Here is a 20,055-nt window from a genome sequence, read left to right as displayed (position 1 = left end):
TGGCTGGCAACTTTTTTTTTAAAACGTTGGCGGTGAAAGAGTTAATGTATTCAGCTTTCGAGAGGTTGCAAAGAGCATCCGTCTTCACAAAATTGGATTTACGTAATGCTTATAATTTGGTCCGCATAAGGAAGGGGGATGAATGGAAAACTGCATTTAACACCCCTAGAGGCCATTTTGAGTACTGCGTGATGCCTTTCGGATTATCTAACTCGCCAGCGGTTTTCCAAGCACTCGTTAATGACGTGTTGCGAGACATGGTTGATCAGTTTCTGTATGTCTACCTGGATGACATACTGATTTTTTCTACATCTCTCCAGGAACATGTGCAATACGTACGACGAGTGCTTCTCAGGTTGCTAGAGAATGGGCTTTTTATCAAGGCAGAGAAATGCGAATTTCATGCACAGTCTGTTTCCTTTTTAGGGCACATCATTTCGACTGAGGGTGTCCGTATGGATCCGGAGAAAGTTAAGGCTGTGGTGGATTGGCCATCTCCAGAGTCTCGCAAGAGTCTAAACCTGATGCTTTATCCCGTATTTTTGAGCGTTCCGATCGTGTTTCCACTCCCAAGCCCATTTTACCAGAGACTCTATTCATCTCCGCGCTCTCATGGGAGATCGAATCGAAGGTAACCAAAGCCTTAGAAGGGGTAACGCCCCCGGCCCGTTGCCCACCGAACCGGTTATTTGTGTCAGAGGGACTGAGATCAGAGGTACTTAAATGGAGTCATAATTCCAGTATAGCTTGCCATCCAGGGGTCGGACCAAATTTTTGGTTAAGCAACGATTTTGGTGGCCAGGGATGGCTCGCGACACGCACAATTTTGTGTTGGCTTGTTCGGTTTGTGCTGTGGGTAAGTCGTCTAATCGTCCTCCCGACGGGTTACTTAGACCGCTGCCTGTCCCTTCGAGACCCTGGTCCCATATTTCGCTCGATTTTATTACCGCCCTCCCACCCTCCCAGGGCAATACGGTGATTTTAACCGTAGTGGACCGATTCTCGAAGGCGGCTCATTTTATTCCCTTGCCCAAATTCCCTTCAGCCAAGGAGACAGCGGTCGCTATCGTGGACCACGTATTCCGGTTACATGGCCTCCCAACAGACGTGGTCTCCAACCACCTTTATTTCCAAGTCTGGAATCCGAGGTCGCGGTCCCCTCAGCACACGCTTTTGTCCAGAGGTGCCGTCGCACTTGGAGTAGAGCACGTGAGGCTATACTCCAAGCGAGACAGCGCACCAAGGCTTAAGCTGATCGCCACCGGTCGAAGCCTCCCGTTTACGTCGTGGGTCAAAAAGTGTGGCTTTCTACTCTGAATATTCCGATGCGTTCCGTCTTGAATAAGTTGACTCCCAAATTCATTGGCCTGTTCTCTGTTGCTAAAATCATTAATCCAGTAACAGTCCGCCTTAACCTACACCTTGTGTACAGACGAATTCATCCAGTTTTTGACATTTTCAAGATTAAACCCGTATTTAGATCTCGTCTTAATCCACCTGTCCCGCCCCCACCCGCCTCGTCTCATAGATGGGGAACCTACTTATTCGATCAACCGTATTCTGGACTCTAGACGGAGGGGACGGGGATTTCAGTACTTGGTGGATTGGGAAGGTTACGGTCCGGAGGAGAGAAGTTGGGTTCCTGCCCGGGACATATTGGATCACTCCCTTATTGATGAATTCCATCAACAGGTCAAGGTACCCGAGAATGTCAGGTGACGTCCTTGGGGGAGGGCGTACTGTCACTGTAGGATAAGTCTATCGTGACTTTCTGTGTTTTGTTTGTCTGTGTGACTGAAGCATGAGTGTGTGCGTGTCTGGTCACTGATTAACTGAGTGAGTGCAAGTGTGCGTGATTGCTTCGCTCCAGGGGCCTCATTTATAAAATGCTGCGTAAAAACCATCCTAAATTTGATCTTACGATCATTTAACAAAAATGTGTACGTGTGATTCATAAACCGAACGTACGCGCAGAAAACGCGTGTACCCCTTTCAAATCTATAAATCAGAAATGAACTTGAACTTGTGCGCGCAGCCGAGCAGTTTCAGATCTCCGCCTTGAAACGATGCGTAATTAATGTCAGACATATAAAAAGCGCTTGTCAATGTTTAAACCCAATTTCAAACAGCAAGAATGGCTTATATTTCCAAAAACCTGCAGCAATCAGACAAGCAACAGTGCGTACGTCTGCTCAGACCCTGACGTGGCGCTAAGCACTTTTCCACGTCAAAGACGGTTTTTATAAATATGGACTTTGCCGTGGATTTTCGCCTACGCACACTTTACGATCAAATCTGTGCGTACGCACGCTTTATAAATGAGGTCACAGCTGGCGGTGGTTACCCAGTCTGCATATATACTCACCAGTTCTCTCCTCTCACTGCCAGATGATTTCACTACAAGCCTGTTCAAGCCGCTCTGTCTTCGTGTGTTCCAGTCGTCTCGTCTTCGTGTGGATTTCTGCCTGTTTGTGTATCCGGTTCATCTCCGTCACACAATATTCACCCACGAGCACCGGGATCTGCCACCGTAGCCTTTGTCTGTCTTTGGACTGCTTATCATATTATCTGTTTCAGTGTTTCAATAAACTGTTACTTTATCCTGCATTTGCCTCCTACTTTACATATCTTGTCGTCACAATAGCTGTCATAAGTCCACATATTTACCTGATTTTTCTTAATTAGTTCAGTCAACACTAGCTGATAGTTGACTGAATTTGAAAATAACCATTCATTTAATGTTTTAAACACAGATTTATGTAGACTTAAAATAATATGTCCTCTGAACTAATCTCAAACAAGAAAATTTTTCCAAAATTCCCCAGATCATGTACCCATGGAAATTATGCGGAATTGTATTGGAAAAAATTACAGAAAACCTTCCGCCCCTTTGCAACCCTAGCATTGACATTTAAACAATGAATCAAAATTAGTTTGCAGATTTCTAAGTGAAAGGGTTCAATAACAGTATTAACAGTAATCATCAGTGGCGGCCGATGACTTCTTTTTCGAGGGCGCTTGATGCAAAGTCCATCACAACATGTAGCCCGGCATGTGTGGTTCCGTTTTTAAAATATGTGTTCTGCGCTTTGAGAGATCCTATGTGCATCACATGTCTTGTCAAAATAAGTGCATGCTGATTAAGAAAAGTATTCAAGTTATTACCAGTGGCGGCTCGTGACTGCTCATCCGAGGGGCGCAAATTCAAAATAAGTTTTCGGAGTGTCGTGTTGTTTGAGTTTTCAAAATATGTGTTTGTAGCGTCATGTAAACCACGTGCATCACGTGTTTTGTCAAAATAAGTGCCTGCTGCACACGCGTCAAAACCGGTTATGATAAAGAGATGCGTATTTTGAAAACACATATTTTGAAAACCCAAGCAACACATATGACACTTATGTCATATGACACTCCGAACACTTATTTTGAATTTGTGCCCCTTGGATGAGCAGTCACGAGCCGCCACTGGTAATAACTTGAATCCTTTTCTTAATCATGTGACTAATAATCAGCTGAAGAGTACGTAGAACTTCTGCTGATGAACGTCATGAAATCACCATCATCACCTCACTGAGCTCAGGAATGCTGAATGTTCCCTCGAGGCAAATGGGGGTTGCAAAACAGAAATACATTCCTAAATTTTCAAACTTACAAACCAGTCAAAACAAAAACATCTGTTTTGGATTGTGGAAAAGCCGCGATGTTAACCGGATGTTAACTTGCATTTACCTAACCCTACTTTCCACACCCAATTAAACTTGGGTTAAAAATGACATGCTTCTGCTTCAGCGTGTATGCGTTATGTCTGTATTCAAACAGGTTTTCAGATCATTCCCACACACAACCCCAGGTCCCTTGCAAGACCCATCAGCCCATGCAACATTGTCTTATATAGAGATATTTTAAGAATCATTTATATAGAAACAGAAATGTACCGTAAACAGATGGGAGGAGAAAGAGCGAGAAACATCAATCGGATCACACGTAACTAAGCAGTTCAAACAAACAAAATGAAATGTTTTCAATAATAGATTCAATTTATAAAAATGTTTTATCTTAAACTTTCACAATTAATTTTATTAAAGAATTGTCAGCTCTACCGCCATATTTTATTTGAATAATTATTGTTCTGTTTCACAGCATTTACAGTCAGTATGTCAACATCAGATCTTTTCTTATTTCAATGTATTGTGGAATTTTTATAAAAAACTAAATCCATACCGACTGGCTGACAATATTTACGTCACTAACTTTTCTAGAACAGAGATGATTGTAATGTAGGTAAGTACATAATATAAGGGAAAGATTTTACATTGGCCTAACTATAGAGCACCTACTTGTCTAACAAGTCAAACCACAGAAAAACAATAACATATTGAAAAGATAACACGGCTATTATAGGAACATGCTGTCAAAATCACACGCTTGATGGTAAAGTGTGATCATGCGTATATGACAGGACTCAGATAAGGTTCAAAATCAAATCATTTCTACAGAAAGTCGAAATACTTTCATACACACTGTTGCGTAAATTCATAACCAATCAATCAAATGCTGCATAAATGTTATTCCTTTACAAATTTGTTCTTTAGCAAATATACAGTATATGCACATAAAAAAACAGGCTTTTCTCATTTTCATCAAGACATCAAAATGTAAAATATAATGTACAAATCCATGGATAGTTACAACCCATTTCATTGGTTTTTACTTTGCATAAAAAATTAGGCTGTATTGTGTAGGGTAGTCAATCAAGTTAAGTGTGTTCCTTCTAAACTGCATGTTCATCAAGTCAAACATTGGTATGTTACCATACCACTTGTCAAGCTGATGATCCAATAATAATTTTGGGGCTTTTCATGAGCTCTGAACACAAAGCATGAAATAGGTGACATGTCACATGACTCCTAAACAGACCTGATAAATAAAGCTGAATGTGAGCAGTGCATAACTTAAAGTTTTGGGACTTAACATGCCCAGCAAAGCCTGCGCAGCATCTGAAAAAAGGGACTTAAACACAGAGAACAGGTAAGTTTACAAGCTAATGTTTCATTATTTCTTTTCATACTTCATGATAATTCAAGTAAAAAAAAAAAGATCAATTGTAAATTTTCTTCTGTAAGGAAAAATGTGATTGTTAAATGTAAAGATGTCAGCAATGTTAATGGCTTATCAATACATATATTTCTGGTTTGCTCTGTTAGATGCTGTAATTAAATTGAACTCGTTGCTTGGAAGATGTACTTTTCCAATGGCTTTTTGTTGTATATGCGCATGCTTTTAGAACTTCCCAATCCTTGGTGCTATGGAGTAGGAGAGGTTTTTAAATAATTTGGACCTATACTTGTTCTCAATTTTGTTATAATTTTTTTCCTTAAAGTTGCTGTCAAATGAACAGAATTAAAATTTCAAAAATTCTAAAAAGAACAACAACAAAAAAACTTGTATAAATAACATTTTAAGGTTAGGATAACTTCATGGTTGTCAAAATCATAATATTTGTATAATTGTTTTTGGTTGCGTTATCTATGACATGCATTGTGTAGTCAAAAATTGAAATTTTGACCATTTACTGCCCAAGGATCAGTGTGGTAATGTGGAGTTTCACATTAATAATAATGATTAAGTGAGTCTGGTTTACTTTAGTAATATTTACTCTTCATAATTATAGAAAGCGTAGTTTTTTTTACATTTATTTTGGTTCAATAATATATCGAGGGGGTCACAAATATCATGTTATATAATAAAAAACTGTTGAAAAAATATTTTGTCTCAAAAACTTTTTTATGATGACTCCGGCTCTAAGTCTTTAGAGTTTGCTTTAGGATAAATGGACCCTGTTTAACCTATTGCATTTTTCTCCACAATAATGAGAATGCATGAAAAAAAGCAGTTTGGTGTGTTTTTCATTCAGTGATTTGGTATAGAGTCAGTCATGAAATCGTGTGCAATAGTATCATTATCCAGTACAATACCAAATAAGATAACTTAACAATTTATGCACAGTCTCCATAAATGTCAAGCTAAGTGAACTGAAATCTGCACAATACAAATGTAAGATTTTGAGACTCAGTTTATTGAAAACACGTTATACAATATGCATTCAGAAAGTATTTAGACCCCCTTGCTTTGTTGCAGTCTGATATAACAATCGTTTAAATTCATTTATTCTCATTAATCAGAATTTTAGAAATGACTGTAAAGGTATTAAGATATCACATGTACATAAGTATTCCCATGCTTTAAAACAATGCACATTTAGCTCTGCTGCCTCCAATTTCTCCTGATCATTACTGAGATGCTTCTACATCTTTTTGCACTTGGAGTTCACCTATGGTAAATGATTGGAAATTACTGAAAAGGCACACACATCTCTCTATAAAAGAGCAGTCTAGACATGGGACAACGTTTCAGAAGGACAACCATCATGGCAGCCCTCCACTGTGCAAAACACATGAAAGCCCACTTTGAGTTTTCACAAAAACACGTAATAGGCCCTTCGCCTGTGGGGAAAAAGACTCTCTGGTCTGATGAATCCTGTTATGTCTATAGTAAACCAACACAGCCCATCACCGGCCCGGTAACATATCAACAGTCAAGCATGGTGAAGGCAGCATCATACTGTACATGTGTTTTTCAGCGACACGGACTGGGAGACTGGTCAGGGTTGAGGGAAAGCTAAATAGAGCAAATTCCAGAGATATCCTCATTGAAAATCTGTTTCACAGCCCTCATGACCTTCTGAGATGACCATGACTAAGCACACAGCAAAGACAACACCGGAGTTGAATCTCTTATGCTGTGTTCTACTCCAAATTTGTATACCCTTCTCTCACAAACTTAGTCTCTAGTCTCTTAGTCTGGATGACTGAGTGTCATTGCTGACGTTGTATGAGTGGCCATTACTGAAGGAACACTTGAAATTGGTTTAAATGAAACACACGATTCCCTTGATCACTTGGAGTCATTTAACCCTCAGAAACCTAATCAATCATCGATGATTGAAAACGGCACCTCTGATTCATATTTAAATAATTTAATAACCGTAAAACCTAGCTTCTTTCCGTTTTTTTCTGCTAATAGCTGAGGAGTTAGCCATCATGGGGATATATTTGGTGTCTTTCTAGCTTTTACAGAAGGTTTTCTATCCAGCCTGAAACTTGTCCCTCTTTTCGGAGTTGTTCAGCAATGCATCCAAACTCTTACATCCTAGATTTATCCACTTGATGGCCATAATTTATCAAATTTTCTGTCGGGTTTGCCGCTAGCTCAATGCTACAATGTCCACTGATGCTTTCTGTTTGTGTGCGTCATCACGCATGTGTGCGTCATCACGCATGTGTGCGTCATCATGCATGTGGCTTAAGGCTTGGCATCAATAAATGTCATGAAAACGCCTGGACTTTTTTGTAAAAATTTAAATCGTTTTTGATCTGTATAATTTATAATGTTCATTTCTCCAGGACTCCAAAGACATGAGACAACTGTTTTACAGAGGAAAAATGCTTAGCTTTTATTCTTTTGTGTGTGATTACAATAAATATATAAGTGATTCAATTTCCGTTTTATTTTTTTATTTGTCTTTATGGTCCCATAACTTATTTTACATTCATGTGACATCAATACAACACAAACATTCTGACAGTCCAACTTGTCCTGAAAAAAAAAGATGTTTGTAGATTGTCTGTGCACAACAGGGTTGATGTTTTACAAGCTTTTTAAGAAAATAGAACCAGACGGACAATACATTGTAAAAATGACCTTAGGGCTCTTAGGGTTAAATGCAAGGAGCGCAGATGTTTGATTTCATGCGGTGCTGTGAAGACTGTTTGGTTTATGACATCAAAGTACTGCAAGATCAATTAGATAAAAACTACACATACCAGACGTGTTGCTGTTGTGACATTACAGTCGAGGTGCATTTTGGAGGGAACAAGGGTCTGTCCAAATAAATTTACCTTGTCCACTTCAAAAAGTGTAACGCAGTTCAACCTGCCGTCAGGGTTTCCTCAAAGGGAAAATGCTTAGGGGAGTGTGTTTCTAAAAGTGGAGTGGAGTCCTGACATGAACCCTATCAAGCATCACTGGAGAGAAATGAAAATGACTGTTCACCAACAGTTCTCATCCAACCTGACCGGGCTTGAGAGGATTTGAAAAGAAAAATGGCAGAAAATCTTCCAATCCATGTGTGCAAAGTTTGTCATACCCCAAATAAAACTTGAGGCTGTAATTGCAGACAAAGGTGCTTTAACTAAGTAACGGGTAAAGGGTTTGAATACGTATGTAAATTTGATATTTCAGGGTTTTTGTATAAATTTACAGACATTTCTAAAATTCTGTTTTCACTTTGTCATTATGGGCTACTGAGTTTAGATTAATATGAAAAGAATATTTAAACCACTGTAATATCAGAATGCTACATACTAAATACCAAAGGTGAATAAGGGAACTGAATATATACACAAAGCTTTACTTAGAAATGTTAAGGTAATCTGTTTCCTCACTTTTGTTAAAAAATGTCTCCAGATGTGTTGCACCCTTATACAACAGATGTAAGTATTTACTGTTTTAGTAACTTATATTAATATTATGAATAATTAAATTTTACTTAAAGGTGCCAAATAATGCATTGAAATTATGTTATATTGTTCTCTGAAATCTACAGAACTGCAACATAACACAGTTGGCGTTATGTTTAGATTGGTCTGTTTTCCAGCGGTATATTACATGCACAAGGTTTACATAAGAAGGAGGAAACAATCGTGTTTGAGGCTCTCGATATGTAATTTCCATAAACACAACTCTTTTTATTCATCTTTGCCCAGATAAATACAGTTTTAAATTCTATGACACCTTTAATGATTACAGTTATTAATTTAGTAAATACTTTTTTCCAGAGTGACTTATGAACAGTGCATTTAATATTTTGCCTTAAGAGCAAACAATAAGTTTTACAAAGTCTGATTGTGTTGTCATATTAAAATATACTAATGTATTGTTTTAGGCTATTAATGACACAACAATTATTGCAATGCAACATGACGTATTTGAAGTGTGTAATGTTAAGATACCATTGGTATTAGATTTTTTATCTTATGTGTTTTAGAAGATTATGAAGATGCTGCGGGGAGGAGTGTTTATTACAGTGTTTCTGTTAGCAGGTCAGTTCATTTCTGGAATTTTATATTTCTCTAATGTCATTCACAATATATTTTTACATATAATGTTGGTTAACAACTACAGCTACATTTGGGTACACAGCAATAACAACAAGCCAAACTACCACTTCAACCACGACAGTTGCACCAACAACAACAACACAAGCACCAACAACCACAACAGTTGCACCAACAACCACGACAGTTGCACCAACAACCACAACAGCTGCACCAACAACCACGACAGCTGCACCAACAACCACGACAGCTGCACCAACAACCACGACAGCTGCACCAACAACCACGACAGTTGCACCAACAACAACAACACAAGCACCAACAACAACAACACAAGCACCAACAACCACAACAGTTGCACCAACAACCATGACAGTTGCACCAACAACCACAACAGCTGCACCAACAACCACGACAGCTGCACCAACAACCACGACAGCTGCACCAACAACCACAACTGCTGCACCAACAACCACGACAGCTGCACCAACAACCACGACAGCTGCACCAACAACCACAACTGCTGCACCAACAACCACAACAGCTGCACCAACAACCACGACAGCTGCACCAACAACCACAACTGCTGCACCAACAACCACAACAGCTGCATCAACAACCACGACAGCTGCACCAACAACCACAACAAATCGACCAACAACCACGACAGCTGCACCAACAACCACAACAGCTGCACCAACAACCACGACAGCTGCACCAACAACCACGATAGCTGCACCAACAACCACGACAGCTGCACCAACAACCACGACAGCTGCACCAACAACCACGACAGCTGCACCAACAACCACAACTGCTGCACCAACAACCACGACAGCTGCACCAACAACCACGACAGCTGCACCAACAACCACAACAAATCTACCAACAACCACGACAGCTGCACCAACAACCACGACAGCTGCACCAACAACCACGACAGCTGCAGCAACAACCACGACAGCTGCACCAACAACCACGACAGCTGCTCCAACAACCACGACATTTGCACCAACAACCACGACAGCTGCACCAACAACCACAACAGCTGCACCAACAACCACGACAGCTGCACCAACAACCACAACTGCTGCACCAACAACCACAACAGCTGCACCAACAACCACGACAGCTGCACCAACAACCACAACAAATCGACCAACAACCACGACAGCTGCACCAACAACCACAACAGCTGCACCAACAACCACGACAGCTGCACCAACAACCACGACAGCTGCACCAACAACCACAACTGCTGCACCAACAACCACGACAGCTGCACCAACAACCACGACAGCTGCACCAACAACCACGACAGCTGCACCAACAACCAAAACTGCTGCACCAACAACCACGACAGCTGCACCAACAACCACAACAGCTGCACCAACAACCACGACAGCTGCACCAACAACCACAACTGCTGCACCAACAACCACAACAGCTGCACCAACAACCACGACAGCTGCACCAACAACCACAACAAATCGACCAACAACCACGACAGCTGCACCAACAACCACAACAGCTGCACCAACAACCACGACAGCTGCACCAACAACCACGACAGCTGCACCAACAACCACAACTGCTGCACCAACAACCACGACAGCTGCACCAACAACCACGACAGCTGCACCAACAACCACGACAGCTGCACCAACAACCACAACTGCTGCACCAACAACCACGACAGCTGCACCAACAACCACGACAGCTGCACCAACAACCACGACAGCTGCACCAACAACCACAACTGCTGCACCAACAACCACGACAGCTGCACCAACAACCACAACAGCTGCACCAACAACCACGACAGCTGCACCAACAACCACAACTGCTGCACCAACAACCACAACAGCTGCACCAACAACCACGACAGCTGCACCAACAACCACAACAAATCGACCAACAACCACGACAGCTGCACCAACAACCACAACAGCTGCACCAACAACCACGACAGCTGCACCAACAACCACGACAGCTGCACCAACAACCACAACTGCTGCACCAACAACCACGACAGCTGCACCAACAACCACGACAGCTGCACCAACAACCACGACAGCTGCACCAACAACCACAACTGCTGCACCAACAACCACGACAGCTGCACCAACAACCACGACAGCTGCACCAACAACCACAACAAATCTACCAACAACCACGACAGCTGCACCAACAACCACGACAGCTGCACCAACAACCACGACAGCTGCACCAACAACCACGACAGCTGCACCAACAACCACGACAGCTGCTCCAACAACCACGACATTTGCACCAACAACCACGACAGCTGCACCAACAACCACGACAGCTGCACCAACAACCACGACAGCTGCACCAACAACAACGACAGCTGCACCAACAACCACGACAGCTGCACCAACAACCACGACAGCTGCACCAACAACCACGACAGCTGCACTAACAACCACGACAGCTGCACCAACAACCACGACAGCTGCAATAACAACCACGACAGCTGCACCAACAACCACGACAGCTGCACCAACAACCACGACAGCTGCACCAACAACCACAACAAATCGACCAACAACCACGACAGCTGCACCAACATCCACGACAGCTGCACCAACATCCACGACAGCTGCACCAACATCCACGACAGCTGCACCAACAACCACGACAGCTGCACCAACAACCACGACAGCTGCACCAACAACCACGACAGCTGCACCAACAACCACGACAGCTGCACCAACAACCACGACAGCTGCACCAACAACCACGACAGCTGCAATAACAACCACGACAGCTGCACCAACAACCACGACAGCTGCACCAACAACCACGACAGCTGCACCAACAACCACGACAGCTGCTCCAACAACCACGACAGCTGCTCCAACAACCACGACATTTGCCCCAACAACCACGACAGCTGCACCAACAACCACGACAGCTGCACCAACAACCACGACAGCTGCACCAACAACCACGACAGCTGCACCAACAACCACGACAGCTGCACCAACAACCACGACAGCTGCTCCAACAACCACGACATTTGCACCAACAAACACGACAGCTGCACCAACAACCACGACAGCTGCACCAACAACCACGACAGCTGCACCAACAACCACGACAGCTGCACCAACAACCACGACAGCTGCACCAACAACCACGACAGCTGCAATAACAACCACGACAGCTGCACCAACAACCACGACAGCTGCACCAACAACCACGACAGCTGCACCAACAACCACGACAGCTGCACCAACAACCACTACAGCTGCACCAACAACCACGACAGCTGCACCAACAACCACGACAGCTGCACCAACAACCACGACAGCTGCAATAACAACCACGACAGCTGCACCAACAACCACGACAGCTGCAACAACAACCACGACAGTTGCACCAACAACAAGAACACAAGCACCAACAACCACGACAGTTGCACCAACAACCACAACTGCTGCACCAACAACCACGACAGCTGCACCAACAACCACGACAGCTGAACCAACAACCACGACAGCTGCACCAACAACCACGACAGCTGCACCAACAACCAAGACAGCTCCACCAACAACCACGACAGCTGCACCAACAACCACGACAGCTGCACCAACAACCACGACAGCTGCACCAACAACCACAACAGTTCGACCAACAACCACGACAGCTGCACCAACAACCACGACAGCTGCACCAACAACCACGACAGCTGCACCAACAACCACGACAGTTGCACCAACAACCACGACAGCTGCACCAACAACCACGACAGCTGCACCAACAACCACGACAGCTGCACCAACAACCACAACAGTTCGACCAACAACCACGACAGCTGCACCACCAACCACGACAGCTGCACCAACAACCACGACAGTTGCACCAACAACAACAACACAAGCACCAACAACCACGACAGTTGCACCAACAACCACAACAGCTGCACCAACAACCACGACAGCTGCACCAACAACCACAACAAATCGACCAACAACCACGACAGCTGCACCAACAACCACAACAGCTGCACCAACAACCACGACAGCTGCACCAACAACCACAACAGTTCGACCAACAACCACAACAGCTGCACCACCAACCACGACAGCTGCACCAACAACCACGACAGTTGCACCAACAACAACAACACAAGCACCAACAACCACGACAGTTGCACCAACAACCACGACAGTTGCACCAACAACCACAACTGCTGCACCAACAACCACAACAGCTGCACCAACAACCACGACAGCTGCACCAACAACCACGACAGCTGCATCAACAACCACGACAGCTGCACCAACAACCACGACAGCTGCACCAACAACCACGACAGTTGCACCAACAACCACGACAGCTGCACCAACAACCACAACAGTTCGACCAACATCCACGACAGCTGCACCAACAACCACGACAGCTGCACCAACAACCACGACAGCTGCACCAACAACCACAACAGTTCGACCAACATCCACGCCAGCTGCACCAACAACCACGCCAGCTGCACCAACAACCACGACAGCTGCACCAACAACCACGACAGCTGCACCAACAACCACGACAGCTGCACCAACAACCACGACAGCTGCACCAACAACCACAACAGTTCGACCAACATCCACGACAGCTGCACCAACAACCACGACAGCTGCACCAACAACCACGACAGCTGCACCAACAACCACAACAGTTCGACCAACAACCACGACAGCTGCACCAACAACCACGACAGCTGCACCAACAACCACGACAGCTGCACCAACAACCACGACAGCTGCACCAACAACCACTACAGCTGCACCAACAACCACGACAGCTGCACCAACAACCACGACAGCTGCACCAACAACCACGACAGCTGCACCAACAACCACGACAGCTGCATCAACAACCACTAAAGCTGCACCAACAACCACAACAGCTGCACCAACAACCACAACAAAAGCACCGGCACCCACACCAAAACCATACAAAGTCCGTATCAAAATGACTACACAAGAATCTTTTATCTCTGAACTGTCAGACCGATCTTCTGATGCTTATAAAAGTCGGGAAGAAAGAATGATAAAAGAGGTACAGTTCTACACAAACACTTAAAACAGTTTTAAAGAAGAAACACAGAGTTTAATACAAAATAATATAAAATACAGTAAACAGTAAAGCAATGAGAACCGGAATGTACATTATAATTTAGACATTGTTACTATTGAACTTTTTGTTTTATGGCCTGGTTTTACAAACAAGGTTGAGCTAAAGCCATGACTAGTTGTTAGTTAAATTAAAGCATTTAAACATCTTTTATAAACCTGTCTTAGATAAAGATAGCCTGGTAATACAATCCTCTGCTATTTTGCCTCGCTTCATAGACAGAGTCTGGCTGGGCATAATTGACAATCGTTTTCCGCCGGCTCAGCTGCATCAAATTTCTGCTGTAAAACACACGTATGATGTAAAAACAAACCCATCGAGCGAAATACTGGAGTTAACATGGCTATGAACGACTTTTGCAGTTATATTTTGCAGTATATAAAGTAAATCGGGCCAGAGCTAGTTAAACACTATCCTTACGGTGTCTTTCCACTCACGTCTAAGTGGAGGAACTCCCCTCTCTCCTCTCAAACTCTTCCACCAGACAGCCATAACCACATGTAAATTAAATCTTCCTACCTTATTTTCTGTTTAATCAGGAACGTCACCAGAGATGTTTGCCAACGCGTCCTCCACCATTAACTGTGAACAATGAAATTCCATGATTTCTCGATCGTTGTGCACGTCAAGCTGTGCTGCACACAGTTTCTCGCTGGCGATCGGTAATAGTTGATAAATTAAACTTTTCCCAAAACCTGTCGGGAGTAGGGCAACAACATAATCTCTATTCAAAATGTTTAATAAACACTCTTCTAGTTCGGGCTTAAGTTGGCAAGTGCCGGTTCTCCACAACAGAGCAAATAGCTTTCTGTGCCTCCATGTCCACTACAAACTACAACCGTACATTCGGCACTAAGCGTCTACGTCACTGCTCTCCGCCTGCCCTCTGTTCGTTGATTGGGCCGTCGGTCTTGAAGCCGGGGGAAAACGGTTAGAATTGGAAGTATCTCAGACTGAGTACAGAATCGTAATGAAATTTAGCGGAATAACAAAGTCTGACGTAGTCAGGCTAAGATAAAGATGTTACTGGTGTGTATCTTGAGACAAATCAAAGACACTGGCATATTTTAAGATCTGTCAGTTCAAGTTATTTTCAGATGAGACAGCTCCAACATGTGTCTTAGTCTAGGACAAACCTTAAGCCTTGTCTGTGAAACCGGAGTTATAACATACTGTAAAAAATCTGTCAGTTTATATTTCAGTAAATTCGTTTATTATAAAGTGTTTCTGTGGTACAGTTCACAGTTGAAACTGAATGTGTTTTGCTTTTTCTACAGTTTGAGGAAGTCTTGAGGAGTACATTTAAGTATTTCCTTAGACTGATAATTATTCGGTTCACGTAAGTTTTTTATTTTTCAACAACAATATTTATGTGTAATTCAAAGTTATTTCTACAGTAAATATTATTTTTGCATTAGAGTAAAGCATTTTTCACTGCAAACGACAGGATTCATCACACAGTTCATTGAAAAACATGAGCCCATTAGTCTTCTCTTTCTTGTTGTAGGAAAGGATCAATCATCACAGAGATGGATGTATTATTCTTCTCTATACCCAATGACACTGACGTTGAAGCTGTACTCTATAATGCTAATACAAGTTATGATGTTAGCAGTGTGGGTAAGTTTCACTCATACACCATTAAAGGAAAGTCATGTTAAAGATTTTCTCTATCACTAATTATAATCTTTTTGTAAACCTGTCCAAAAGTTGTGCAGTTAACATTATTTTGACTGAGGAAAGCAGACAAAACAGATTCTGGTGAAGCATTACTTATAAAGATCAATCACGTTTTGAATCTAAGTTTATTCTTTAATCTAGTTATTTAAAGATAAAAGGAGAAAAAAATGTTTAGAAACACAAATGAAAAGCATTTGAGAATGGCAATGGCAATTTATTTATATAGCACCATTTAAAACAACACAAGTTGACCAATGTGCTTCACAGTAAACAACTAATTGGAAAACATAACGTAATGCAATAATATAATACAACAATAATACTAAAAATACAACACATTAAAAACCCATACTAAAAGAACATATAATACATATACTTATCTTAAAAAAATTGCAACTCTTAAAAATAATAAAAAGCACGTAAAAATTTGGTGTCACATATTAAAAGTTAAAGAAAACAAATGTGTTTTTAATTTTGTTTTAAAAGCCTGCACTGTTGGTGCGTCTCGAATATTGTTAGGCAAACCGTTCCATAATTTTGGTGCTGCAACGGCAAAAACACGATCTCCTTTTTGGTTTAAATGTGTCCTCTGTATTTTTAGTAGGTTCTTATATGTTGATCTCAAAGTACGTCAGGGCTGATGTTCAACTAAAAGCTCAGAAATATAGGCCGGTGTCAGTCCATGCAAGGATTTATACACCAATAAAATAATTTTAAAATCAATTCTGTAATAGACTGGAAGCCAGTGTAAAGAGATCAGTGTGGGTGTAATATGCTCCCGTTTCTTCGTACCCGTTAAGAGTCTGGCAGCTGAATTTTTTACTTTTTGCAAACGCGAAATAGATGTCTGACTGATACCTTGATATAATGAATTACAATAATCAAGCCTTGACATAATCAGGGAATGAACTGCGATTTCAAGGCCTTTAAACGTCAGACATGATTTCATCTTTGCCAAGTTGCGCAAGTGAAAAAAGCTGGACTTCACCAACGAATTTATCTGTTTGTCAAGCTTAAGGGAGCTATCAAAGTATACGCCTAAATTACGGACGCACGTTCTAATATAAGGAGACAAGGATCCGAAGTCAGGCTGTACTGTACCCCTGGTTCCCCCAGTACCAAAGACTATAACCTCTGTTTTATTTTCATTTAAGTGCAAGAAATTTGAGGTCAACCATGTTTTCAATTCTGTAAGACAGGCCATAAGAGGCTCTAACCCATTATTATGTGACAATGGCAAGTATATTTGTAAATCATCAGCATAGCAGTGAAAGGTAATGTTGTGTTTCTTAAATATCTTGCCCACAGGAATCATGTAAAGCGAAAATAAGGTTGGGGCTAGAATTGATCCTTGAGGCACACCACACATAATTGGTGCTGTCCTAGATGAACAGCTCCCAATATGTACGGTCATGCTTCTACCATTATGGTAGGATGTAAACCAATTCAAAGCCTTCCCCTGAACTCCCACATCATCCCTCAAATGTGAGAGCAATACTGAATGATCTATTGTGTCAAATGCAGCAGTTAAATCTAATAAAATTAACACTGCAGAGTTTCCAGCATCAACAGTCATCAATAGATCATTCAAAACTTTAACTAAGGCCGTCTCAGTTGAATGATGTTTTTTAAAACCGGACTGGTAGATCTCACTAATCTTATTTTCCTCTAGGTAGCTTTAAAGTTGGTGAAAGACTAACTTTTCAATAATTTTAGATAGAAATGACAGATGTGAGACTGGCCTAAAGTTAGCCAAGACAGTCGTATCCAAGTTAGGTTTTTTAATAAGGGCTGCACAATAGCCTGTTTTAACATGTCTGGAAAACCCCACTCTCAAGGCTTTTATTTATAATTTGCAACACACTATGACCAACCACCTTAAAAATTATTTTAAAAAACCATGCCGGGACCATATCACCAACTGAGCTAGTGGGCTTCAACTTACTCACAACTTCCTGTAACCCCTGAAGTGAAATCATATCAAATTGTTTGAGACCTGCAGAGTGTTGTACAGTTCCTGGTGTTTTATAAGTTGTGAGTACAAAATCAGCCCTAATTGTCTCAAGAAAATTCTCACATAAAATTGAGGATGGAGCTAGCTTTGTCTTAACGACAGGGTTTGCTACAGAATTTATAATATGAAAAAGAGTTTTTGGGTTGTTGGAATTTTTCTCAATAATCTCTACCAAATATCTAGATTTAGCCGATTTTACAGTTCTTTGGAATGTTTTTAATGAGTCCTTAAAAATTTCATAAGATATTTGGAGTTTATCATTTTTCCATTTTCTTTTGGCCTGCCAGCATGCTTGTCTACAACGTAGTGTCTCATCATTCAACCAAGATTCAGACCTATTTTTGCAGCATTTACTTTGCAAAGGAGCCACTGCATCCAACACATCCTTACATTTTAAGTGTAATAGTTGCAAGTGTTCCTCCACTCCCATGTCCTGGAGAACACTGTCAGACATATTAAACCTCATTGAACATTGTGAAAACCTACGAACATACTTATGTTGTTTCACTGGGTTATTAACATGACCAAAAACAGGAATAGAAAACAGGACAGGTTTGTGTTCCGAGAGAATATAGTCACTTACTTCTATGTCCTCAATAGTAAAACTGTATGATAAAACCAAGTCCAATGTATGACCATGTATATGAGTTGGTTGATTGACAGCTTGATTAAGGCCCAAAGAGTCAATTAAACTTATAAAGTCTTTTGCCAGAGAATTTTCCATACAACAAACGTGAATATTAAAATCACCCAGGATAAGCAGTCAATCAAATTTAGATAGCACACCTCCCATAAAATCGCCAAAGTCATTTAGAAACTCCTTGTTATGTTTTGGTGGTCTATATATGACTGCTATTGCCATGGGAGTGTTTAGATCTAATACCAATAATTGCAGTTCAAACGACCCGTAAACTTCAGTCACTATTTGTCTGCAACTAAACTTCTCTTTAAAATAGCGGCCAATCCTCCTCCTTGCCCAGTTAAACGTGAGGTGTTATAAAACTTGCATTCCTATGGTAAAAGGTCAGAGAAAGCTGTTACAACCCTTGACTCAAGGGAAGCACAAACACAAGGGACACATGAAAACCAATTTTATCAACTCAAAGTAATATTTATTTAAGTACAAAGAAATAGGAGAATAAGTAACAAAAGTGAAATGATAAAATTTAAATAAGGGAATCCAAAAGAAACCCCAAAGCAAACAAACAAAAACAAAAGTCTCTCCAATCCAAAATCCAGGCCTCTCTGGTTCAGTGGTTGATCTTTTAAAGGAGTGTAAGCACAAGCACAGGTGTTTCCAATTGACTGCCAATTTAAGTAATCAGTGGCAAGAAGGATTCCAAACAGCAAAGAGGCCCAGCAGCAATTCCCAAACCCAACAGCAGAGGTTGTCACATCCCTCCCCATAAGACAGGGATTCCCACAAGATCCCTGTAACAAAGCAAAACTCAGTTAACGATCACCATATAGTACATACATGCTCAGGACCAAGGACAGCTCCTAAGAACACAAAAAAGAATACATAGGATTCTATATATTAACATGCATCGGGAGCGCGTGACAACGCATCAGCGACCACATTTTCTGATCCTCGAATGTGTCGAATATCCAGGCAGAAAGATTGTAGAAACAAAGACCACCGAACCAACCTCTGATTTGGTCATTTCTCCACCTGTGATCCATGTCTCCGTAATAAACATAAAATCCAAACCACACATATTAAAAAAATCATTTAATAAAAAAGTCTTGTTTCCCACTGACCTCGCGTTGATCAAGGCAATCTTCAATTTATCCATGCTCGGGTTGCTAGTTTGCAATACCCGTGTCAATGGTCTAATGTTTCCCAATCTCACACCACCGCAGTGCAGGCGAGGCGGACGGTATACTTGCTGTAGTCTCGCCAAATTTAGAAAAGTCTGTGTATTCCACGCATATGATGGTTCCAATGAGCATTGTCTAATAAAGATGCAACGCTCCATTTCGCCCATATATTGACTCAGTAAGGTGTGGTGATCCCTGTTTTTC

The 20,055-nt window shown here is 41.8% G+C and overlaps 1 protein-coding gene across 1 annotated transcript in view; it reads left to right on the top strand.

Moving 5' to 3' along the window:
- The first annotated feature begins 455 nt into the window (after window positions 1-455).
- The window catches only part of LOC135743858 (uncharacterized), a 62,882-nt gene continuing 43,282 nt past the window's right edge, over window positions 456-20,055 (top strand). The window contains exons 1-7 of the mRNA XM_065261719.2: window positions 456-536; window positions 9,107-9,161; window positions 9,595-10,830; window positions 12,199-13,728; window positions 13,963-14,261; window positions 15,614-15,675; window positions 15,844-15,956. Of these exons, the coding sequence (XP_065117791.2) occupies window positions 456-536; window positions 9,107-9,161; window positions 9,595-10,830; window positions 12,199-13,728; window positions 13,963-14,261; window positions 15,614-15,675; window positions 15,844-15,956 (3,376 nt within the window). The remainder of the gene's footprint in view (window positions 537-9,106; window positions 9,162-9,594; window positions 10,831-12,198; window positions 13,729-13,962; window positions 14,262-15,613; window positions 15,676-15,843; window positions 15,957-20,055) is intronic.

This window comes from Paramisgurnus dabryanus, chromosome 2 (genome assembly GCF_030506205.2).
Source record: "Paramisgurnus dabryanus chromosome 2, PD_genome_1.1, whole genome shotgun sequence".
NCBI lineage: Eukaryota > Metazoa > Chordata > Actinopteri > Cypriniformes > Cobitidae > Paramisgurnus > Paramisgurnus dabryanus.
Note: the sequence above shows the minus strand (reverse complement) of the source record. Positions and strands in the feature narration are given on the sequence as shown.